At 43.3% G+C, this 26,034-nt stretch overlaps 1 protein-coding gene across 4 annotated transcripts in view; it reads right to left on the bottom strand.

Annotated features, from left to right (window-relative positions):
- TEAD4 (TEA domain transcription factor 4) overlaps positions 1–26,034 on the bottom strand; it is a 346,867-nt gene that overhangs the window by 120,973 nt on the left and 199,860 nt on the right. For all 4 annotated transcript variants that reach the window (XM_030214440.1, XM_030214441.1, XM_030214439.1 and 1 more), the window contains one exon: positions 2,959–3,093. In XM_030214440.1, coding sequence (XP_030070300.1) covers positions 2,959–3,093 — 135 coding nt within the window. The remainder of the gene's footprint in view (positions 1–2,958; positions 3,094–26,034) is intronic.

Genomic DNA, 26,034 nt, shown 5'->3' with positions numbered 1-26,034 from the left:
TGTGAGTATATGGTTTTGAAATGTAAACAGCTAGAAAGCAGGGTATTCAAAGTCACTTGAAACTTTGTTGATTTGATAGGTAGACAATTCTGGCATCAGACAAATTGACAAAGGTCAGTGTAGGTTCTGGTATTGTGAAGCAGCAGTCTGTACAGAGTTGCAAGGTTCACACAGGCAGGCAGGGGTTCACATGGAAGGCATGATGTTGCATCTGGAAGGCTTCCACTTAGAAGGTCTCATGGTTTCCAGCAAGCTAAACAATTCACATAATAGTTGCTCAATTCCTTAATAACATGCCATTAACTCAAGGGTGTTCTCAGATTTCATGCTTTGCACAGTTCAAGGTATATGTAAGATACAATAAAAATCAATGGTCATACTGGTCTAATCAAAAAGAGGATGCCATAAGTCATATACATGTCCCTGTACAAACATTTCTACAGTATCAATCTTCTTGGATATGACAGGGACTGACAGAGGGGACTCCCAATTCTGATCAAGGACTTCCTTGAGTACCTTGCAGAGAGGGACAGTCACAGCCTCCCTAGGAGGAGACGTGTAGTCCTGGACCTTGAGCATCTTAGACCTGGGCTCGTCTTCCACTTCCAAATGAAATGGAATAGCCTCAGCCATTTCCTTTAAAAAAGAAGGGAATTAAAGGCTCCCAAACAGCCTTTCTTCTTTCAAGTGGAGAGGAGGGTTCAGAGGGGATACCACAGGACTCATCTGAGAAAAAGTACCGTGGATCCTCCTCTGACTTTCATGAGCATTCCTCATCAGTCAGAAACTCCTCATGGGAGGGCTGAGACCTAGCCTGCCTCGACTTTGAGGAGCTATGTCCCCGAGAGAGGCGTTGAGGAGTTCACTCCCACCTCGACTCCGGCAAAGCTTCCTACACCGATGTCGAGGGGGTACCGGCTTGGGTGACAATCGACACCGGAGACCACACTGCAGGCTGAGGGCCAGGCGGAGCCGCAGCGGACTGGACAGTAGGCGCAAGCATCCCCAACACTGATGCACAGCACTGCAATATGCAATCCAGCAGCTCAAGGAGCAAGGCCCAGATACGCTCATTGAGGGCCGCCACCAGGAAAGACTGGGGGTGTCAGCTCTAAGACAAGTTGCAGAACAGATGGGGCCAAGAAAGGAGTCGGATACTGGTTGATTGGAGACAGTCGCATTGGCACCTCCTGGATAGAGGGGGAGTGATCCTCCTGGCGCTGACGCTTCTTGGGTGCTGAGTCCCTCGATGCCCCAGAGCTCCTGGTACCATGTGATGAGGATGACCAATGCCAATGCTTCTTGGCCTTCCTCCGAGGCTCCTCGGTGCCGACGAGGACGACATCAAATTCTCACATAGTCCTTGGGGTCGGGTCCAACACTGGCAGGTCCGGGAGGCCCTGTCCAGCAGTCAGCAATGAAATAGGTGGAGACCCACTCGATGCACGACTGCTCTGGGTCTTGAGGTAGCCATAGGGACCGATGCTCCCGATGCTGTCTTCTACATCGACACCAACGTCACCAACCTCGATGACCCTGACTTGGCTCCAAAAATCTTTTCTCATTGAACCTTTCTGGATATTTGCATCCTTTTCTTCATACAAAGACAAAGGACACAATTAGCAGGGCTATGGTGGGGCCCTAGACACTGCAGACACCAAGAATGGGTGTCTGTGCCAGAGACTGTCCGATTGCATCGGGTACAGCGCCTAGAGCTTTAGAGGACATGGACAGAAAAACTTCCGACACTAAATCAAAAAACATGATGGTGCCTGAAAAAAGGGGCAAGGTACCAGGAAAACAAGATGGGAAAGATCCGACCAAAGACCAGGCCTAAACACGGCCTAGTGGACGGAAAAGAAAGGAAACTTAAAAATTGGATAAAATAACTAAAAAGGTAAGGGAAGAGAAGGGGAAACAAATGCCCAAAAAAGAATAGCAAAAAACTGCTGAAAAAACACCAAAAGGCACAAAAAAACAAAGCTCTTCAAACCAGGCGTGAGGAGAAGTCAGAAACACAGTCTTCTGCTCACTGCGGTAAAAAAAGAACTGTGGTAGCCGCGCATGAGTGACAGGTGGAAAGGCATCTGCACACGCGCGGTGGAGCCTGTCTCACGCTCCACAAAAGCTCTTACGGATTGTTATAAAGCCAGGACTGGGCAATGTCGCATCGCATTACCCACTTGTGAGAATTAATGCCCTACTTGTCCTCGGAGAATGAATATTACATTTAACTGGATAAGAGACAGACAGCTGTATAAACCTGGATATTCAATGCTGGTGCCTGGAAATGGCCCTGGCATTGAATATCTAGGCATAACACTAATGGTGGCCAAAAAAATACTGACCATCAACTATGGCATAATATTTACCCCAAGTTGTATAAACCCCTCTTAATTCAGCCCCTGGGAATGCATCCAATCAACTCAGGTAAAGTTATATATGTACAGTCTGTATGTGCATAACTTTACGCATATACATATACATATACAATTTTGTAAGTACCTATTTCCATGCATAAAAATACTGCTTTATGTGCAGCAATGAGTTTTAAAACTCTCCCCTCTGTATCTATGGGAAAAACTGCTTAGTTCATAAGCTCCTAAATGTCTGTCACTTGTCAGCCACCAGTGTAAGCTGAAATGAATTGGGAGTCACCATCCATTTCTTTCTGGGCAAACACTCCCATTATAATTGACCCTTGAGTTGTCAGTCTTAAAAAGGCAACGAAGGACTGGACAAGCCTGAAAAGGAGAACCAACCTCTAGAACAGGATTCAGGGGCACAGCCTACATAGGTAGAACTTTGATTTTCATTGTTTTGTCATTTCAGAACCTTTCACAGACACTAGATCCATTAAACAACATACAAATAATCCATTTATTTAAAAAAAAAAATCATAAACTGAATCAGGATTACATCATATGAATATAGATAAGCATTACAGGTTTAACTTACTCCAGAAACAGTTGAGTAGGCTGATCGTGGCAGACCTGGCAGTGCCATCTTGGTCTGGAAGGCAGTGGCGGAGACGATTTGTGCTGAGGACATGTTGGCCATGCTCTGGAAGGCTTTATCTTTAGCTGCCTGATCCTAGAAAGAAGGAACACACTTTAAGCAGAACTCACCACTATGAGCCAGACGAGCCAGTTACTGCAGAGAGACCACAAGCTAAGTTTTCAAAAGCTCATCAGTGGAAAAAAATATGAATCAAATATATATTTATTTATCACCCATCTTTTCTAAGAAGCCCAAGGCATGGTACAACAGTATAACTGCTACAACGTCAAAGGTAGCTAAAACAAACATACAATTAAAAAGAAAAACAGAAACCAAACAGAAATCAAACAGCATAAAATCATCAAAATAACTACAAAACAAAATAAAAGCAGCAAACACAGAGAAATAATAAAGTAAATAAAAATAAAAAATCACGAAACCTAAATCAAGGCAATAATAAACAGCAAAGTCCAAACAGGTAACATTAAGTATACGAATAGCTAGGACTAACAAAATAATAAAATACAAACAATACAAACAACATAGGCAAGATAAAGGTTAATGTGATACCAGATAATAAAGATCATTTTAATGCTGGGCAAAAAGCCAAGCTTGTATCTATTTCTGAAAGCTCAGATCATTTTCAGTACGGGAAGCTTTCCTGGGAATAGAATTTTAGAGGGAAGGAGCAAAAAAAAAAGCAAAAACCGGCTACCCTAACTCATTGTTAATCTCAGTTTAGGTACAGTGTGAATCAGTATCAACACTTTACTGGCAAAATATGTGTACAGCAATCCTATAACAAGGCACCTATAATTAGGTGTTAGGAGGGCGCTTGTAGAAGCCTATTCTATAAAAGAACATAGACGCCTACTTTATTTTATTGAATACTAGCATATACATGCGTACTATAGTTAGGTGCAAGCACTTACACCTGTCATTGAGATAGTGTAATGTTAAATGCAACAGATAGACACACAGAAGTTAATGTTCAGTCTGCATCGGTCAGCAGTTTTTAAGCCGCTTATAGCTGTGGGCTGAGCTGAGTCTGGATATACAATGCCAGGCCATATCCGGTCTCTAGCTTTACATATATGGGTACAGCAGTCATCCAAAAGCTAACTGCGTACTAGCCAATATTCAGACTGGCATGGTTAGCTTGGTGGATAAAGTTAGGGCAGCCTTTTCGCTGTCCTAATTTTATCTGCTTACATAACTGGATAGCAGACTGTATATTGTCACTAAGTGATTAAATACTGGCTCTGCCCAAGTTCTGCCCTGGACCACCCTGGCACTAAAACACAAGGAAGGATTCCCTAAGGAAAAAGCACTGTCCAACAGAGTAGGGAAGGGACGCAGGACAACCAAACCAGGCAGGACTCCAGAGGTAGATGGATAAAAATCTTTATTACCAAAGACCAGAATGGACTCTGACGCTGTATGCGGTTGTTTGGATCGACTATTGTATTATTGGTTTTCTGCCTTTTTAGAGGCCCTTTTACTAAGCTGTGGTAAAAAGGGCTCTGTGCTAGCGGCAGGGGCCTTTTTTGCCACACACTATGACCCTTTTTACCACAGCGGGTAAAAAGGCTGCAAAAATACATTGCTATGCTGTAAGACTGCTCTTACCGCGTGGCCATGCGGGGGGGGGGGGGGGAGTACTTACCGCCACCTATTAAGATAGCAGTATGGGCTCCTGCGCTAACAAAGCGGTAAACAGGTAGCGCATGGCACTGCCCGATTATCGCCAGGTAATCACTGAACTAAAAAATTGTGCCCTATTTTCCTAGCACGGGAAATGGCACATGCTAGGGCTGGAACTACTGCCGGCGCCTGCATTGGGACGGAGGTAGCTTCAAATTCGTATGTGGTAAGCTCGCTTTGGGCTTACTGACGCTTATTAAAAGGGCCCCTTAGTGAACAGACATTGAGAGGTAAATACAGATACTCTTGACTCCTGAAGCAGGCATATTTTTGCTGAAAAACAGCATCTGGTCTTTGATAATAAAGAATTTTATCCATCTACCTCTGGAGTCCTGCGTGGTTTGGATGTCCTGCGTCCCTTCCCTACTCTGTTGGACACCACCCTGGCACTAACCAGACAATCCCTGGGCAGTCACAGACAATATTCAGAGGCACTACCTGTTTAAGTAGTTAGTGCCTAGTGGTTAGTGCAGCGGACTCTGATCCCGGGGAACTGGGTTCGATTCCCACTACAGCTCCTTGTGACTCTGGGCAAGTCACTTAACCCTCCATTGTCCCAGGTACAAAGAAGTACCTGTATATAATATGTAAACCGCTTTGAATGTAGTTGCAAAAACCACAGAAAGGCGGAAGTCCCATTCCCTTTCCCATACCCCTTAAGTGCCACTGAGTACTGCCAGGTGGCCAGTTTAGAGGGGTTTAACCAGACAAGAGCCTCTCCTAGCTGGTTAAATTAATTTGAATATCGACCCCGTAACACATAAGTATGAGACCTCCACATGTGTACACCCCTTTGTAAATATGCACTATGGCAGAATTTTGGCAGTTATGCATGTAAGTGCACACGTGTGTAAATGCCATTATTCTAAATATTTACATGCATAATCACATGTAAATGTTAGAGACTGTATTACAGAACTATTCCCAATAAACCCATAAAGAAATGGAATTAAATGATTTGTGAAACCAGAAGATTCCAGATCATAATGTGCTTTAAAGGTCAAAAGCAATTATTTGTATTTTATGCGAATGCCATTCAGTAACCACTGTGATTTGTATATGGTCAGAAATTTTAGTAGTGGCCAGCAGGTCAGCAACCACACTGTGCAGCAGTTGCAGTCTCTATAAGCTTTTTAATGGATAGGCAACATAAAAAGTATTGCAATATTCAAGCTGTGCAGTAGTGACAGTATGGATAATCATGGTTAATGCAATATATTCAAGGACAGCGTAGAGTTGTCAGAACCACTGTAAATGTAATTAAGCATTCTGAGTCCAGAGAGATTTGCGCTTCCATGTTAAGGCTCAAGCCAATAAAAATCTCAAACTGTGCACTTGGTTGCAAAAGGGCAGTACACTTCCATCAGGATTAGATTCACTGCTGGGATACAAACCTTTATTTTACCCACCCATAAAAGTTCAGCTTTCCAAGGATGTGCACAGGGGAAAAAAAAGGTCAGCCTGTTTTCAGAGTTTTGACCTTTGCCCTGATTTTCAGACTTCTTTTTTTATTTCATACATTTATTGTAATATATACAATTTCGCTTTATATGTCTTAATTTATAGGTTGATGCACGTTAAATTAATTTTGTGCAGAGTAAATTTTTTAAAGCATATGAATAAAAGCATGTCTCTTGCCTCCTTTGGGTTAAGATTCAGTTTATTGGCTCTCATCCAATGCACGACCTCATCCAAACAGCTGAATTTGGAAATAGCCTCTTCATCAAAATTTAGAACTGATCAACATCAGCATAAATATGATAGTGAACTCCAAATAACCTTACTCAAAGAAGAGCCAAATATTAAATAATATGGATGATAGTATTGAGCCTTGTGATACTTCACAAATTAAGTGGCCCAGAAAAAGAAGAAAATTCCCCAGGATCACTGACCTTGTCCTCACTCCTAAATATTACTGAAACCAATTCAGTGCAGCATCTCTATGCCTAAATTAGAAAGTCAGCTCTATAAGATAAAACAAAATTCTTCATTGCCGCTAATTCTCAACAGGAGACCTTACATTGAATGCTAATTTTAGATAATGTAAATTTTCCAATTAAATCAGAAATTAAAATATTGGGAGTAGTATTACTCAGCTGTGTTTTGAGAAACATGTGCCTCAGTTAACCAAAAAGGTTTTCTATACTTTAAAGAGACGAAGAAGGATTAGGTGTTATTTTGAACCTCTGCAATTTCAATTAATTGATCAGGCTCTTATTTTGAGCCAGCTGGACTATTGTAGTGTGCTTTTTGTAGGTTGCACACAATTAATTTTAAAAGAAATTGCAAACTCTGCAAAATGCAGCAATTCGGCTGATTTACTCTGCAAAGAAGCTTGATAGGGTTACTCCAAGGAGGTTAGATTGAGACAGGAGATGGCATGAGCCTATCTAGTCCATTATCCGCCTTATTTTCGAAAGAGAAAAACGCCTATATTTCGACCCAAATCGGGAGATGGGCATTTTTCTCGCAAAGGCACCCAAATCAGTATAATCGAAAGCCGATTTTGGGCGTTTCCAACTGCACTCCGTTGCGGAAATGAATAAAGTTGATAAGGGCGTCGGAGGTGTGGTGGAGGCAGGACTGGGGCGTGGTTATCAGCTAAGGAGAGATGGGCGTCTTTAGCTGATAATCAAAAAAAAAGGCGTTTTTACCGCGATTTTGGGTCTTTTTTTGGACCCTTTTTTCTCACGAACAAGTCCCAAAAAAAGAGCCCCAACTGCCCAGATGACCACTGGAGGGAATCGGGGATGACCTCCCCAGACTCCCCCAGTGGTCACTAACCCCCTCCCACAAAAAAAACCCCCCACATTTTAGAAACTTCTTTTCCAGCCTGTATGCCAGCCTCAAATGCCGTACCCACCTCCATGACAGCAGAATGTGTTCGATCCTGTCACAGCCTTTCCCTGGGTCAGATGTGGCTCTCGGGTGCAGTACAGGGTCACATCAGCATTGCATTGGGGTGGGTGTAGGGTATTGGGCTCCGTGATTTCATTAGCTTGTGTTACAGTCTCACGATGTTGGTAGTTGGTAGGCTCTTCTCCCATGGTGCTTTTCCCCCTGCCTACTGGGTCAGAGTGTGCCCTGTTGTGTTTCCTGCTGTAGTCCATGCGGTAGTGGCCATTTTTGTAAGCCAGTTTTAGTTCCCTTTCCTGTGTTAGCCACGTTAGAGAATTTAGTTCTTACCTTGAATGTGGCTGAAAGAGGGCATTGTACAGCATTCTGCCAGCTCTGACCTACTGCTCATCTCAGTACCAGGGAGACTCGTTGCCAGTGGGGCACAACCTCTGATCTGCAGTTAACTGTGAGTAAACGCGGTTATTCCAATAAAGGACGTTTGTGGAAAGATTAGTCTTCAGGTGTCAACTGGTGTGCCAATGTTATACAGCAGCAACAAGTCCTAGAGGCCTGCATGTATGCAGGTCCCTGGAGCACTTTTAGTGGGTACCGCAGTGCACTTCAGCCAGGTGGCCCCAGGTCCATCCCCCCCCCCCCACCTGTAACACTTGTGCTGGTAAATGGGAGGCCTCCAAAACCCACTGTACCCACATGTAGGTGCCCCCTTCACCCCTAAGAGCTATGGTAGTGTTGTACATTTGTGGGTAGTGGGTTTTGGGGGAGGGGGGTTGGGGGTTCAGCACCCGTGGTAAGGGAGCTATGCATGTGGGAGCTTTTTCTGAAGTCCACCGCACTGACCTGGGGTGCCCAGTTGGTGTCCTGGCATATCAGGGGGGCGAGTGTACTACGAATCCTGGCCCCTCCCACGCCCAAATGGCTCGGATTAGGACGTTTTTGAGCTGGGCATTTTTAGTTTCCATTATCACTAAAAAAAACAAACGCCCAGCTCAAAAACGTCCATTTTTTCGAAAATACGGTTCGGCCCGCCCCTTCACGGACCCGTTCTCGAAGATAAACGCCCATGGAGATAGGCGTTTGCGTTCGATTATGCCCCTCCACGTGGGCTAAATCCAGTAGGCGGAGCTTGCTGGCAGTAGGTAGAGCCTGCCAGCATTTTAGTTCACCCAAAACAATAGCAAATGCTATTGAAAACAATAGCAAAAGATTATTAGAAATAATAGACAGCCTATGGGTGGTCCATCTGTAAAAAGTCTAAAGCTGTTTTAGCTGGATAGGCATTGCCTTAAAAGGTGAAGTATAAAAGAATTTTTTTTAATTGACATCTTTTTTATTTATTTGAAAGCTTCCCATATCTGGATATATCATGAAAAAAAATTGAAAATCACTAAAACAGCTTTAAAAACTATTGTAGCTGGTAGAAAACAGAAGTAATAAACTCTGTAGTTTGTGCTTATTTTTCTACACTGTTCTATAGAACACAGCAAATTTAAGTGAGGATATCCTATTTCCTGACAGGTTCATCTTAATTGTTTTTGTAATCTGCTTTGGGAAGCCTGGTATTAAGATGGAATATACTGTAATTAAATCAGTGGTGTTCCTTGGTCAGCTGCTATCTGGGGCAAAATGCCCCGGCCACATTGCTCTTACTTCCTGGTGGTGTTGGGAGCAGTCACGTGGCTGTTGGCTCTGCAAGTTCCCTGCCCCAGAACAGGAAGTAACATCAGAGGGTGCAATGAACCAGCGGGGCCAACAGCTACACAATTGCTCCCTGCATCCCCCTACAGCATGCACTCGGGCCAGACCGCCCCACCATCGGTACACGCCACTGAATTAAATGGAAGTAAAATTAAACTCTCCTTTCAATGGGGCACATGGAATCAAATCTTCATCTCATCTGTTTTGTAGAAGTTTAATTTTAGATACACAAATGGATAAATCTATTTTTAGCATGTTTGACGGAAAAGTGGTTTTATAAGTCAAAATAATAAAAATAAATATTTTGTTTCATGTAGATCTCTCATTAGTTTAATCAAAACTAAATGGGCTATAAGCCCCTAATGCAGACCATTGGTTTTCTTATATTTTGTTCTTGTGCTGACTTATTCTGTATCAAAATTGAAAACTCTTATCTCTTCTATCTGGTCGATAATGAAAGGAGCTCATTGTGGTTTTTTTTTTTTAAACTAAAGTTTAGCTTGAGTTATCTGCAGCAGGGCCCATAGGAATAAAATGGGCCTTGCTGCAGATAACTCGAGCTAAGCTTTAGTAAAAGACCCCTTATGTTCTATCTGGTCGATAATAAAAGGAGCTCATTGTGAACACTATCCACCCTAAAAGGTAGTTTTGTGGCTGTATATGAGGAATTGTGATATTAGATAAATAAGTGTATGTTTGTGTTCCTAGTCATGCATCCAAAGGTTATATAATTCTTTGAAGAAAGCCAGTTAATTGTTTAACTTATTAGTGAAATATAACCACAAAGGCATGGTGTGGTTACATTTTCAATATAGTAATACTAGAGCCCAGCTAAGGAACAGGTTATTTTGAGTTAGTCTTCACTTGACTAAACTTGCTTTCCTTGTTCCATCACCATCCAGCTGGATAGGTGATGCCTTAAAAGGTGGAGGATAAAGGATTTTATTTTTGACATTTATATCCAACACTGAACCCGAGTGTGCTTGGGATAATGCAGCTTACCTTTGAAAATACAGGAGCCCTTTTACCAAGCTGCGGGAAAAAGGGCTCTGTGCTGGCGGCAGGGGATGTTTTTCCCAAGCGCCAGGGCCCTTTTTACTGCAGTGGGTAAAAAAGCCCCCGGCACACATGGCCATGCGGTAAGAGAACTTTTACCGCATGGCCATGCGACAGGGAGCCCTTACCGCCACCCATCGAGGTGGCGATAAGGGCTCCTGTGCTAACCCGGCGGTAACCGAACAGCATGTGGTGATGCCTGATTGCTGCCGGGTTTCCGCCATGCAAGTAATTTCTGAGGGTTTTCTTTTCCCTCGGAAATGGGGCGCGCTCGAGGCAGGACTACCACTGGCGGCCACGTTGAGCCGGCAGCAGTCCCGAAAGAGCAAGCAGTAAGCCCGTGTTGGGCTTACAACTGCTCTGTAAAAGGGCCCCACAGTGAGCCAAAATAATAGAATTCAATAATGTTGGGAGCAAGTAGATGATGGGTATGTCTGAAACATTTAAAGTTGAGATTAGCATATATACCCAACTAGGTATTTTAAGAAGTCTGACCTGTAATGATGCCGCATGTTCAGAAATCATAGCCATAAGTATAGATAGGTATTCAAACATTATCACAAGCACGCAGGCATCCATACATACATTGCAAAAAGTACACAAAAACTTCTACAGAGTACATCCAAAACTTTTTCCTCATTTTCATCTTACACATTTCTAGACTGCAGATGTAGAAAGCAGTAGGACCCAAATAAATCCAAAACAAGTAAAGTCAAAAACAACAGTTTAAATCTAATTGTTCAACCATCCTTAGGATTTAGTATTGCTTTTTGAACCCAAACACATGTGTTTGTAAGGTCTGGATAAATGAACTAAAATAATCAAAGTTTAAAGCAAATGCCCATAATATGTAATACTTAGTAGCAATAATGAAAAAGTGATTGAATATTCACATAGCAGGTAGTCAACAGAATTATTTTCCACTGAACATAATTCAATTTGTATAAACTTGGCGGCTAATAGTGTGCTGAACTGCAGTCTCATACTTCCTTTACTAGGTGAAAACATCTCTGTATGAATACAAAAAGTCCCTGTCACCACTCACCAGCCCTTCCAAATGACATAATGATTACGATTTAGAACTAATTACTACTCTAACCAATGAAACCAATACTTCCTCCGTGTACATCCGTATGCTGCACAAGCTGGTATGTTTGAAAATATAAGTGAGATCAAACAAAAATGCTACCAACAATAAAAAAAAAACGACAACTTGGATGCAGCAGCTCTCATAGGTTTGTTTCCTTTATCTTGGGTATACGGGGATGACGGCTGGGGGGGAGGGGAGAGGGAAGGGGAGACAAACCTCATTGACTTCAGTTTTTTTACATCATGCAGTCTCCTGTCTCAATCTAACTTCTTTGGGTTACTCCTTTGCTGGTTAGTGCCCACTGGCTCCCTGTTCAAGTTAGGGTGTATTGTAAAGCCTGCACAATTATTTTTAAAATACTGTATGGTTCTGCTCCATAATATCTGTTATCATGACTCACATTCCCATGTCGAGATAGGAACATAAGTACATAAGTAATGCCACACTGGGAAAAGACCAAGGGTCCATCGAACCCAGCATCCTGTCCACGACAGCAGCGGTCAATCCAGGCCAAGGGCACCTGGCAAGCTTCCCAAACGTACAAACATTCTATACATGTTATTCCTGGAATTTTGGATTTTTCCCAAGTCCATTTAGTAGTGGTTTAAGGACTTGTCCTTTAGGAAACCGTCTAACCCCTTTTTAACCTCTGTTAAGCTAACCGCCTTCACCACGTTCTCTGGTAACGAATTCCAGAGTTTAATTATGCGTTGGGTGAAGAAACATTTTCTCCGATTTGTTTTAAATTTACTACACTGTAGTTTCATTGCATGCCCCCTAGTCCTAGTATTTTTGGAAAGCGTGAACAGACGCTTCACATCCATCTGTTCCACTCCACTCATTATTTTATATATCTCTATCATGTCTCCCCTCAGCCGTCTCTTCTCCAAGCTGAAAAGCCCTAGCCTCCTTAGTCTTTCTTCATACGGAAGTCGTCCCATCCCCACTATCATTTTAGTCGCCCTTCGCTGCACCTTTTCCAATTCTACTATATCTTTCTTGAGATGCGGCGACCAGAATTGAACACAATACTCAAGGTGCAGTCGCACCATGGAGCGATACAACGGCATTATAACATCCTCACACCTGTTTTCCATACCTTTCCTAATAATACCCAACATTCTATTCGTTTTCCTAGCCGCAGCAGCACACTGAGCAGAACGTTTAAGTGTATTATCGACGACAACACCCAGATCCCTTTCTTGGTCCGTAACTCCTAACGTGGAACCTTGCATGATGTAGCTATAATTCCGGTTCTTTTTTCCCACATGCATCACCTTGCACTTGCTCACATTAAACGTCATCTGCCATTTAGCCGCCCAGTCTCCCAGTCTCGTAAGGTACTTTTGTAATTTTTCATGTCATTGTGGAATACACTGCTTTTACATCTCCCCTCTGTTAGGGCTGTTAGATATAGAAAACTATTTCATTCATCATTTTCTTTCATGGGAATTAAGTTTTGGAAGGATCTTCCTGGGATTGTCAGATCTATTGATAGCCTAACATATTTTAGAAAATTATTTGAGAAATATCTGTAGCGATTTTAAGGTATATTTGTTTTAGTAGTTTTAATGATTTTCATTATTTGAACTGATTGCATTTTCCCACATTCAGTTCATTAGTGCTTCCTGAAAAACACAGAGTGCAATTCGATAAGAGAGGATGTTTCTATAAAGGAAAGTAAGCACCTACCTTTCCATTTTAGAATATTAGTGTAAATGTGTATGCACTTATGTTAGACATAAGAGAAGGTGTAAATGTTTGCCTAGGTACTAGAGATATAGGCGTGTAACATGGAGGGGCATAATCGAACGGGGCGCCCAAGTTTTCCTGAGGGCGTCCTCGCAGGACGTCCCCGCAAAGGGGTGGGGAAGCCCGTATTATCGAAACAAGATGGGCGTCCATCTTTCGTTTCGATAATACTGTTGGGGATGCCCAAATCTCAACATTTAGGTCGACCTTAGAGATGGTTGTCCCCGGTTTTCGGCGATAATGATTCATAGTGCACTGGTCCCCCTGACATGCCAGGACACCAACCGGGCACCCTAGGGGGCACTGCAGTGGACTAACTGATGCACTAACTGAATGGAAAAAGGTTAACTGAATGGAAAAAGGCATGCAGTGGTCACTAACCACCTCCCACCCCGAAAAAAACAACTTTAAAAACTTTTGTCTTTTTTTTTAGAGTATGGGTGAAGGGTGTACTTTGCTACACCTCCATCCCTGCGACGGCAGTTGAGGACGTCCTTCGCTATGCCTCCATCCATGCGACGGCAGTTGAGGACGTCCTTCGCTTTGCCTCTGTCCCTGCAACGGCAGTTGAGGATGTCCAAAATGTGGATGTTTCTGTGAGAAGGATGTCCATGCCTGCTATGCCTCTGACAGCCCCTTTATTTATTTGGATTTTGGATCACAAGTAGCAGCAGTGGGATTTGGACTGGCCACCTCTGGATTGCAAGACCAGTGCTCTAACCACTAGGCCACTCGTCCACTCCCTTGAAATTTGGCTGTCCCTGTGGGGGGGAGGGGCAGTTGAGAACGTGTAAAATGTTTGAAAGAAGGACGTCCATGCCTTCGTTATGCATCTGCTCACACACACATACCTCCCCCCCAGGGACCTGCATACTGCCCCCCCCCCCCAACAGGGACGGCCAAATTTCAAGGGAGTGGAGGAGAGGCCTAGTGGTTAGAGCACTGGTCTTGCAATCCAGAGGTGGCCAGTTCAAATCCCACTGCTGCTACTTGTGATCCAAAATCCAAATAAATAAAGCAGGTGTTGGAGGCATAGCAGGCATGGATGTCCTTCTCACAGAAACATCCATATCTTGGATGTTCTCAACTGCCGTTGCAGGGACGGAGGCATAGCGAAGGACGTCCTTCACCTATACTCTAAAAAAAAAAAAAGACAAAAGTTTTTACAGTTGTTTTTTTTCAGGGTGGGAGGTGGTTAGTGACCACTGAGGGAGTCAGGGGAGGTCATCCCCAATTCCCTCCGGTTGTCATCTGGTCATTTAGGGCACATTTTTGTGGCTTGGTCATAAAAAAAAAGGGCCAATGAAAAGTCGGCCAAGTGTTCGTAAGGGACGCCCTTCTTTTTTCCATTATCGCTTGAGGACGCCCATCTGTTAGGCACGCCCCAGTCCCGCCTTTGCTACGCCTCCAACATGCCCCCGGGAACTTTGGTCGTCCCCGTGACGGGAAACAGTTGGGGTCACCCAAAATCGGCTTTCGATTATGCTGATTTGGACGACCATGAGAAAAGGACGCCCATCTCCTGATTTCTGTCGAAAGATGGGTGCCCTTCTCTTTCAAAAATAAGCCTGATAGTGTTACATAGGTTATGCACGTAAATGTGAGTGCTGCCCAGACTCCACCCATGTAAAATTTACGCTATGTAAGATATTTGCATATTTACCGAATAACATATAAGTGGATTTTCGGTATTTAGATGCATATATGCCGGTATTCTAGTCATTTACATGTATATTTGGCACAAAATGCTAGTGCCTTATTCATAGAATTATCCCCTTAATGCAGACTAAATTGTTCTAACACACGTTAACCTACAATTTAACATATATTAACTTAATTAGGGGGTCTTTTACAAAGGTGTGCTAGCGTTTTTAGCACCACTAATGATTAGTATGCGATAAAACACTAGAGATGCTCATAGGAATATATGGGCATCTCCACCGTTCAGCATGAGCTAAAAATGCCAGCATGTCTTTGTAAAAAAACCCTTAGTGCACAAATGTGTGAAACAACATTTAAAAAAATCCAAAAAGTCAGGAAAAATTTCAAAGCAAACCAAAACTATTTGCCCTGTGCACATTCCTATAAGACACTCTGATGAATAGTAACGAAAGCTGTGGTAAGATCCCCAAGGACTGGCAGAGAAACCTTGCCCAGATCTAGTTCGTGATGAAAAGCATCAAGTAATGCTGTCTCACACCAGGCTGAAAGCTGGGCTCAGCAGGCTCTGTGCAATTTGTCTGATCCATAAACTTCTGGAGCACAAAATCAGACACAAGCCCTTCAGTTAATGAGAGGTTAATTAGCCAATTTCCTAATAACCTGTTCCCAAGGATTTTAAAAGCCAAGATAGGCAAAGTTCAAGGGGGAATACAGCAGACCTCATCACTTTAAGTAACTCCGTTTATCTTAATGGTTGAAAAGAAATGAATTGACTGGAGTATCCCACACAAGGGAGCCAAAGTATTATGTAGATCACAGCAAAGAGAAGTGATCATGTCAAAAACCTACTGAACAAATGGCTTTCAGTGTGTAGTTGACCCAATACATTCTGCTTGACAGATTATTAGCTATATGAATAGTTCTCTAGAGGAACACTGAACTGAAGAGGAAAAATAGATGTCACTGCTCTAAATAGTTTATTGTACATTGTTAAAGGAGCTTTACAAAAGATTCTATTGAATTCTAAGGGATTTATGCCAACAATGCTCCAGTATAGTTGTTTCAGGACATAACGGTTTTCTGAACACCGAGAGAAAGTTGTAGAGGAAAAAACAAAACATTGTTTTGCGTAATATGTGATTCCACAGACATACCAATAAACAATAGATCCCAACCCCCAAAGTCCAGGGAGAAGTTACATGAGGTTCTTAAAAAGAAAATTAATTCGTTATTACCTCTGGTAGTAATCTTAAAACACACCACTATACTTACTCACATTACCTCTGGTATTCATCTCAAATGTGCCACTATCCTTATTTTCTAACAGGGAACCAGAAAATAAGAATTATAGCAAAATGATCAGACCATGATACCAGTCTCAACCAACATTATGTCTATCACAGCAATTCTATAACTAGATATGAGCAAATATGCATACCATGCACGTAAGTGCTGAGAAAACTTGGCACTTCAGAGCACTATGTGTTATTCTGTATAGAGCATGTAAATCAAGGGTAAAGGGTCATGGATATGATATACCACCTTTTTGTGGTACAACCAAAGCGGTTTACATTATATTCAGGTAATTTCTCTGTCCCTTGTGGGCTCACAAAGGGGCCCTTTTACTAATTCGCATAGGCATGTACGCGCATCCTACGTGCATCAATTTTGAACTACCACCTGGCTACCGCGTGGCTCGGGTGGTAATTTCATTTTTTTATGCATGTCCACTAAGCGCACCAGAAATTTTCCAGCACGCGGCACTAACCGGGCGGTAATCAGCATTGTACACGTGTAGACCAATCCCGCCCGGTTAACGCATCAGACCTTACTGCTAGGTCAATGGGTGGCAGTAAGGTCTCAGGCCCAAAATAGACACACACCAATTTTTATTTTGCTTCACGTCCATTTTCGGCCCAAACAAAAAAAAAAGGTCTTTTTTGCAGGCACGCTGAAAAATGAACCTGCACGCATCCAATACAAGCATCTACACCAGCGAAGGCCATTTTTTGGTGCACCTTAGTAAAAGGACCCCATGATGTCATAAAGTTATACTTGTACACTGCCTTGGGTGACTCTCTTTAAAAAAAATTGGTTGAAAAACCCCAATAAAATAAATGTGAGAAATACTTACCAAAAGATCCTGTTGAGGACTCATCACAAAATTTAAGGTGTTTAAAGTGTTTTTGAAGGCACGGTTGTTCCAGCAGGCATAATCTGGTGAGTGAGGCAACTCTCTTGGGTGCTGGTATTTTGGGAGTGTATGTATGAATGTTAGTTGTTACCAGATGTTATTTTAATTTTGCGTTGTTCTTGAATGTATGCCTTACTTTCCTATTGAACATTGTAGTTCTTTGCTTTTTATTTTTTGTTTATAAACCACTTTGATCTGTCTGTCATTTAAAGCTGTATATCAAGCCATGAATGAATAAATAAATAAAATCTAAAGCAGCTCTGATTGGGAAAAAAAAAAAAATATATATATATATATAGCTTTTCTGCTGATAAAGCACTTTGAATTTACAGGCATGGCTAAGAAAAAACAACAGCCCCCCATAACAGCCACTTTAGCTTTCAGAGTCAAAAGATTTGTCTCTGCATCTATGTTTCCTTCATAATCTCTGGAAAGATCCTAATAACCTGTCTTAATAAAACATCTGGGGAAAAATAACTTGACTTGTAAGTGCCTCACCACGGATTTTATATATGGTGCCTAAAATTGGGTGCCGATATTTGGGCACCAATTCATGATGTGTGGCCAACTAATGAGCCAATTAGGGTCAATAATCGGGTGCTAATAGGCACTAATTGGTACCAATTTGATTTGCACACGTATCTTGCACGCTATTCTATAACAATCTACACTGAAATCCCATAGCATGCAAAAGGGGGTGTGGCCATGGGAGGGGCATGGGCGGGTCAGGGGTGTTCCTAAAATTTGCTCACAGTGTTATAGAATACCAGGAATGTGCGCCCACATTGGGTGCCAAGAATTACATCTGATTTCAACAGGCAGATCTCCTGGCACCCAAATTTGGGTGCTGAAATCAACATTCAATGCTATTCTAATAGTGGGCGCACAATTTTTAAGTGCCATTTACTGAATCGAAGCCTTAGCGTGTAACTAAAGGGTTCGTATATATGGGTGGAGCATGCGAGAGGCATGGGTATGTCTCCACCTTACACATATAACTTACATAATACTAGACATGCCCATTTACATTTGCCAATGACATAATGGAATTGAGCACTCCAAAATTAAGTCCACCAATGCCAATTTAAGCTTATATTCTATAATGGCATCTTGGCGTACAGATACTGCTATAGTATTAACACTGAGCATCAAGAAGTCTATGTTGTGGAATCCAACTGCCTATAACCCCCAAATTCTATACATGGTGCTCAAAGTTGAGCGTGCAAATTAATAGGCTTTATACCTTTGCAAAAGCACAGAAAATTCTTAAAATCTTGTACATCCCTAGCAGCCACAGAACTGGACCCACACAGGAGAAAGCCTGCCTACTTGTTTCCATCAATGTCATATTTTTTTAAAACTTTTTTGTTACATTTGTACCCCGTGCTTTCCCACTCATGGCAGGCTCAATGTGGCTTACATATTGTATACAGGTACTTATTTGTACCTGGGGCAATGGAGGGTTAAGTGACTTGCCCAGAGTCACAAGGAGCTGCCTGTGCCTGAAGTGGGAATTGAACTCAGTTCCTCACTTCCCCAGGACCAAAGTCCACCACCCTAACCACTAGGCCACTCCTCCACTCTCTCCAGGAGACCCCGTTTCTAAAAAACAGAGTCAACATTTTAAACTCAATTCTTTGTTCAACTGGACGCCATGCCCAGTTTGGATGCATGCCCACTTTGCGCGTGCAATTAAATTGAATAACGAGCCAATTAGCACCAATAATTGAGCATTAACAATTATTTGCGTTAATTGGCAACAATTTGAATTTACGTGCACATCTTCCTGGTTGGTATTCTATAAAGATGCTTGCATAAATTCTTATGCATGGGTCCAAAAAGGGGGCATGGCGGGTCAGGGGCATTCCTAGAATATACACACAGTGTTATAGAATATGGCAGATCCATGCCTAATTTAGGGCCCCTTTTACTAAGCCATGTAAGTGTCTACGCGCGCCCAACACGTGCTAAAATGGAGTTACAGCCCAACTACCGCATGGCTCTTGCGATAATTTCATTTTTGGCACGCATCCGATATGCGTGTCAAGTAGCATTTGACGTGCATAGGTCATTACCGTCCAAATTCTTTACCGCTAGGCCTATGGATGGCGGTAAGGTCTCAGCCCCAAAATGGAAACGCAGTAATTTTGATTTTGCCACATGTCCATTTTTGGCAAAAAAAAGGCCTCTTTACAGGTGCGCTGAAAAATGGATTGACGCGCGCCCAAAACCCGCGCCTACACTACCGCAAGCCATTTTTCAGCGCACCTTTGTAAAAGGACCTCTTAGGCATGAGGATTTACACCAGGTTTCAGCTGGTGTAAATCCTCGGGCACGGATCCCAACACTTAGCACTAGTTTTTAAACAATACTCAATTCGGAATGCCGTTTATAGAATAATGCTTATTTCTTTTGGCACCCAAATTTGGGCGGAGGATTGATTGAGGAGGAATAATTTAAAATTCAACCATACTAAGGCAACTTTTATGGTTGCTTAAGCCAAGGGTTTGCACAAGTTGTCCCAAGATTCAGTTGGGAACCCAAACTTTGGCCCCTAAAGATGTTACTAAAGTACTGGGTGTGTTGTTGGATTTGCTAAATGTCAGTTCCATGTATGGAATATTTGATACTTGAGCCCCTATTCTGAATTGTCAGACATAAAGGGCAATTCTGCAACAGGACACTTAAGAGTTATGTGCCATTAGCACATGTAAATGTACAGAAAAACTGTCATGCACCTAAGTGGCAGCAAAACACCTAAGCACAATTCTGTAACGGCACATGTAACATAGGGGCCCTTTTACTAAGCAACAGTAGGGTTAACGCTTGGGAGCCCGGCAGTAATTCTGAAGTTGGCACGTGCTGTTTCTCTCAGTAGAAAATTATTTTCTATTGCAGGGAGTGTTCCCAGCGGTAATTGGCAGCGCAGTCACATTGGTGCATGCTGCCTGATTACCACATGAGTAGCGCATGAGCCCTTCCCGCTAGGTCAATGGGTGGCGGGAAGGGCTCAGGCAATAAATAGCTATGCACTACTTTTAATTTTACCACACAGCCATTTACTAACCCCATTAAAAAAAAAAACCTTTTTCCCAGCCATGGTAAAAAAATGGTCCAGTGTGTGCCAATTTCACATACCATAGGCCACTTTTACCACAGCTTAGTAAAAGGGTCCCATGGCGTGTAAATGCAAAGGGGCATTCACATGGGCAGGGCTGCAACTTATAAATGCAAGTTGCAGAATACTATAATTTATGTGCACCCTTGTTGCATTTAAGTGCCCGCAGTTATACCAGGGGGCTCATTTTCAAAAGAGAAAAGCGTCCAAAAAGTGGCATAAATCTGAATTTGGACGTTTTTACTACTTAACTACTACTACTTAACATTTCTAGAGCGCTACTAGGGTTACGCAGCGCTGTACAAATTAATGAATAAGGACGGTTCCTGCTCAGAAGAGCTTACAATCTAAAGGACGAAATGTCAAGTTGGGGTAGATGAGATTTCCTGAGAAGAGATGAAGTGATTAGGTGCCGAAGGCGACATTGAAGAGGTGGGCTTTGAGCAATGATTTGAAGATGGGTAGGGAGGGGGCCCGGCGTATGGGCTCAGGGAGTTTGTTCCAAGCATGGGGTGAGGCGAGGCAGAAAGGGCGAAGCCTAGAGTTGGCGGTGGTGGAGAAGGGTACTGAAAGGAGGGATTTGTCTTTCTCACAAAAACGTCCAAATTGTTATTTTGAAAACCAATTTTTAGACGTTTTTCTATGAAGTCTGTCAAAAGCAAGTGCAAATCATAAGGGGATGTGTCAGTGGCGTATTAAGTGCGCTATCTGGGTGTTCCTAACACTTGGACATTTTTCTGCCATAATGGAACAAAACAAAAACATCCAGAGCTATAAGTTGGACGTTTTGATCTAGGCCTATTTTATTAACAAATAAGCTACAAAAAGAGCCCTAAATGACCAGATGACCACTGCAGGAATAAAGGAATGACATCCCCTTACTCCTTCAGTGGTCACTGACCCCCTCCCACCCCCACCCCCAAATTTGTGAAAGAAACAGTACATACCAGCCTCTATGATAGCTTCAGATGTTATGGCCGGTCCTATTAAAGCAGCAAGCAGGCTCCTGGAGTAGCCTAGTAATTGGTGGAGTGCACTGTAGAGAAGGTGACCCAGGCCCATAACCCACTCTGTTACACTTGTGGTGGAAAGTGTCAGCCCCCCCAAAAAAAAAAAAAAACACGTACTATACCCATATATTGGTGACATCTACAGCCATAAGGGATACAATAGGTTTTTGTGGGTTTTGAACAGCTCAACATTCAATATTTGAGAGAGTAATGGTGAAACGTGTACCTAGGACCTTTTGTGTGAAGTCTACTGCAGTGCCCCACTGCTCTGCTGGGATGCCTGTGTGGCCAGTCTACTAGGAAAGCTGTCTCCTCCTACTTCCCAATGGCTTGATTTTGTGCGTTTTTCACTTGGAGCTTTTGGAAAATGGTCCAAAAAGATAGACATACTAAGCACAGCAACATCTAGGAAATGGTCATTTTCAAAGAAAAACGATCTTCTGGTTTGAAAATGGTCATTTTCAGGAAAACGTCCAAAATGAGATTTAGACGTCATATCAAAAATGCCCATCCAGGTCTGTGGCTAGTGTAACTGCAGGCACCTATATGTAAGGTGTGCTGATAGCCAGTTATGGTAGAATTCTATAGTGGAATCTGGGTGCCCAAATGCTGTTATTGAACAGGCTCTCACCGCGTGACATCAGGGCACCTAAAAGGAGGTGCTGGCTTACAAAATTGCCCTCTTAGTAATTTCTGTACATGTGGGCTACCTTTATGCTTGACTATTGCTTTATATATAGGTCTGCCTAAAAATCAAGTTGTGGCAGATTCAGAATACGCCTGCCAGGATGATTATGGGCACTAAATTATGTGATCATATTCACCCAGGGGTCCTTTTACTAAGCCGTGTGTATACGTGCGCCCGTGTGCCACAATGGAGTTACTGCCAGACTACCGCATAGCTCTTGTGGTAATTTCATTTTTGGTGCACGTCTGAAAAATATTTTTTATTTTCTGGCGCTCATAATGGATGCGCCAAGTGGCATTTGGCATGCATAGGTCTTTACTGCCCAGTTACCACGTGAGTCTTTACCACTAGGTCAATGGCTGGCGGTAAGGTCTCAGACCCAAAATGGACGCACGGCAATTTTCATTTTGCCGCACATCCATTTTTGGCAAAAAATTTTAAAAAAGACTTTTTTCATAGGTGCGCTAAAAGATGGATCAGTGTATGCCCAAAACCCACGCCTACACTACCACGCGCCATTTTTCAGCATACCTTTGTAAAAGGACCCCCCCCCCCAGTGTTTAGGGAACTCCACTGGCTACCAACTGAACAATGGTACTGCAGATTGACTTTCCATAAACTGAAACTGGAGAAGAGGAAGTCTTTTTCTGCAACAGCTTTAAAACTCAAAACAAGCGCCATCTGCTGGCCAATTAGGAGAAATACAGTTCATGAAATAATACAGTTTTCAGGCTTGTAAAACCACTGTTTCATCACAGGGCCCCTAAGTGAAGTTTCTATACCAAGGAATTTACCCAGCTAACTATTAAGTTACCTGAGCAAATTCTCACAGATACATACATAAACACTGGCAGGGAAGTTAGAAAGAATTCCATGAGCCACGCTTTGCATGCTTTCCCTACTTGTGCGCCTGTAGTTTAACTATAGCTACTCTGAATTTTACTCAGCTAATGGATGTTTAACGCAGCTTAGAGGGAATACTGCTCTCCCTGTACAAGCACCACTCTTACATTAAAAAAAATAAAAAAATGGGACAGTAAGGAAAGACCCCTTCCTGTCTACCAGTTGCCTCCCCCAATACCTCTGTTACTGATGGTATTATGCACACTGAATATACTTCAGGGAATTATGTATTAAAAAAATCTAAATAGGGGGTCACGTGATGCAGTGAGCGGCGGTGGACGCAAGTTACATCGTGGCTCCGGAGCCCCTCGCCAAACCTAACAATTAAAGCTCTCAAACCCCGCAATTGAACAAAAAAAGAGCTCCTGACCGGACCTGGAATATATGGACAAATTCTTGATCCAGCAGAAAATGTCGGCGAGCACAAAAGCAACTAAACGTAAGGACGAGAGACTCCGCGGGGCGGAAAACAAGATGGCGCCGGTGTCCCCGTCCGTGTCTCCGGCACACGCCCTAACTGATACTCTGGTAACAGAGTTAACGGAGGCGGTTGTTCACGCACTGGACTCCCGATTTAATACACTATCGGAGCAAATAGCGGAGCTTAAAAATATGACCTCAGAACTTACGCGCCGCACTGGCGAGCTCGAAGCCCGGGTGTCCGAAGTAGAGGACACGCAGCAAGAACAGGGGACGAGCATAGATAAGCTGGAACAGCTGACAATAGAATACCAGCAAAAGCTAGATGAGCTGGAGAATCGGTTTCGACGAGAGAATTTAAGATTCATTGGATTCCCAGAGTCCCTGGCTGAGGGGCAATTAAAGACAACTTTGGAAACGTGGTTGCAGGCGCGCTACCCGGAGGCCCGGGAAGGCATGGACATTCGCCTAGATAGAGCGCACAGAATAGGCCAGAAGCAACCACGCGAAAATCGCCCTCGGGTGGTTATAGCAAAATTCCATGACTACTCGCAGAAGGCAGCAATATTGCGCCTTTATAAAGCTAACAAAGAGGAAGCGAAGTACGAAGGAGGATTAATAAAAGTATTTCAGGACTACTCCTCATCTCTTACACAGCGGCGGAGGGCGTTTACGCCGGTGTGCTCGAAGTTGGTGGAAAAGCAACTAAGATTTACATTACAGTACCCGGCCACACTGAAGGTGCAGACCGCTAATGGATGGAAAACATTTCAGACACCGGAGTCAGCTTTAGCGTGGATGGAGCGTCCGCCGGCGTGATCGCAGTGAGGTGGCAGGCAGTCGAGAGTCAGAATTCAAGAACCACAGGGGAACTTACAAAACCAGGAGGCCACTTCTTGGCTATATTGAACATCATCACAAGTGAAGAGTAATGGCGGACCAGTAGTTGATGGCGAGAGAAGTCCGTGGATGAACATCAATCTGACAAAGAGACATAGAAGAACTGGCTTTCTAACTGTAAGAGACTGTTCAAGGGGGTTGATTTTGTGATGTTAATGTGCACAGTTAAATAGAGAGCACACAGGGAATTGTAGACATGTTGCAAAAGTTTGGTGGGGGGATTCCGGGTGCATCATACAGACCCATATGCCAGGCAAGAGTGGCATGAGGAAGAAGGTATGGGAAGGGACACGGGGACAGGGAGGGGGGGAAGAGTGGGGGGAGGGGAATAGAAGGGAAGGGGGAGGGGATGGGAGGGTAGGCAAGTCTCACCGGGTAGGAAGATCATGCATATTGCAGGTAAAGAGTATGGAATAGAAACACGATTTATGCACAATGTAGGAGGCGCCGGGTTGTGGCTGGGAGACCTGGGGCCTAGAGCTATGCTGGACACATTGTATAGGAGACACTTACAAAAGGCTAATGGTTAGGACTCCTCCTCTGCGTGTGATATCTTGGAATGTATCGGGGATAAATTCCCCAGTGAAGCGGACCAAGATACTAACATGTCTAAAACACCACCAGGCCTCTATTGCATGTCTGCAGGAGACTAAGTTGTCGGACGAGGAACACCAGAAATTGAAACAACAATGGGTGGGGGAATGTTATTACTCATCGGCCACAGGCCGTAAGGGAGGAGTAGCAGTCCTCATAAAGAGGGGCCTCCCCTGCGAGTCACGGGTAGTGGAAAGAGATAAGGAGGGCAGATACATTTTGATACACATAAATTACATGAGCCAGAATTATTATCTTTGTGGTATTTATGGGCCCAATACCCGTGACCCAAGTTTTTTTCCAACCTTAGTAAAATTAGGACTAAAATATGACACGGCACCATGGATAATAATGGGAGATTTTAATCAAGTGTTAAACCCAGATCTGGACCGATCATCGTCCACGGCTTGGGGGGCAATGGGTAAGGGAAAAGGTTTAGATTATTTATGTGACACGCTAAATCTGGTTGATCCCTGGCGGCTGCTGAACCCTACGCAAAGGGATTACACCCACCTCTCGAGGGTTCACCGGACGTGGTCTCGTATCGACTATATATTGGTATCGGCCCCCTTGTTCTCAGCAGTACACTCTGCGGAGGTGGGACCGATGGCTATTTCAGACCATACGTTAATTTGGATAGATGTGGAATTGGGGTCACCTATTGAACAACATAGGCGATGGAGATTCCCGGCATATTTAGCGGGAGACCCAGATTTCAGGTCTTATTTAGAACAGAAGTGGGATAGTTATATTGAGACCAATATACAGCACCAGGACACACCTGAGTTGTTCTGGGAAACATCCAAAGCAGTGATGAGAGGAGAGATCATTAGTTATGTAGCTGCCAGGAACAAGAGAATATCACAAGGCATTATCCAATTAGAGCGCCAGTACACGCAGGCCAAAAGGAAGCACCAGCAACACCCAACTGACGCCACTTATGAGCACATGATGGCAAATTTGGCAGGGCTTAACACATTGATACATGAACGAACGAAGAAATTTTTATTCAGTAGGCGATATCATTATTTTAAATTTGGCAACAGAAACGGGAAATTATTAGCAAAAATGGTAAAATCATGGACGACTAAAAAACTTATTCACATGTTAACAGCACCAGATGGTACACAGCAACACAAACCTACTGAAATCTTACAACTCTTCACAGACTATTTCAAGAAGCTACTGTATATGGGGCAGACCCAGAAGCAGTAGGACCAGCGCCCGGGGACTATTTAGAGGACTCGGGAATGCCATGCCTGCCCCAAGAAATTAGGGACCAGCTTAACGCCCCCATAAGAGCTCAGGAAGTGCAGAAGGTGATTAAGTCCCTTGCAGGAGGCACAAGCCCGGGGATAGATGGGTTCTCCACAGAATACTATAAACTTA

This window comes from Microcaecilia unicolor, chromosome 9, assembly GCF_901765095.1.
Source record: "Microcaecilia unicolor chromosome 9, aMicUni1.1, whole genome shotgun sequence".
Lineage (NCBI taxonomy): Eukaryota > Metazoa > Chordata > Amphibia > Gymnophiona > Siphonopidae > Microcaecilia > Microcaecilia unicolor.
The sequence above is the reverse complement of the archived record's forward strand: the minus strand, read 5'-3'. Positions and strand labels throughout refer to the sequence as shown.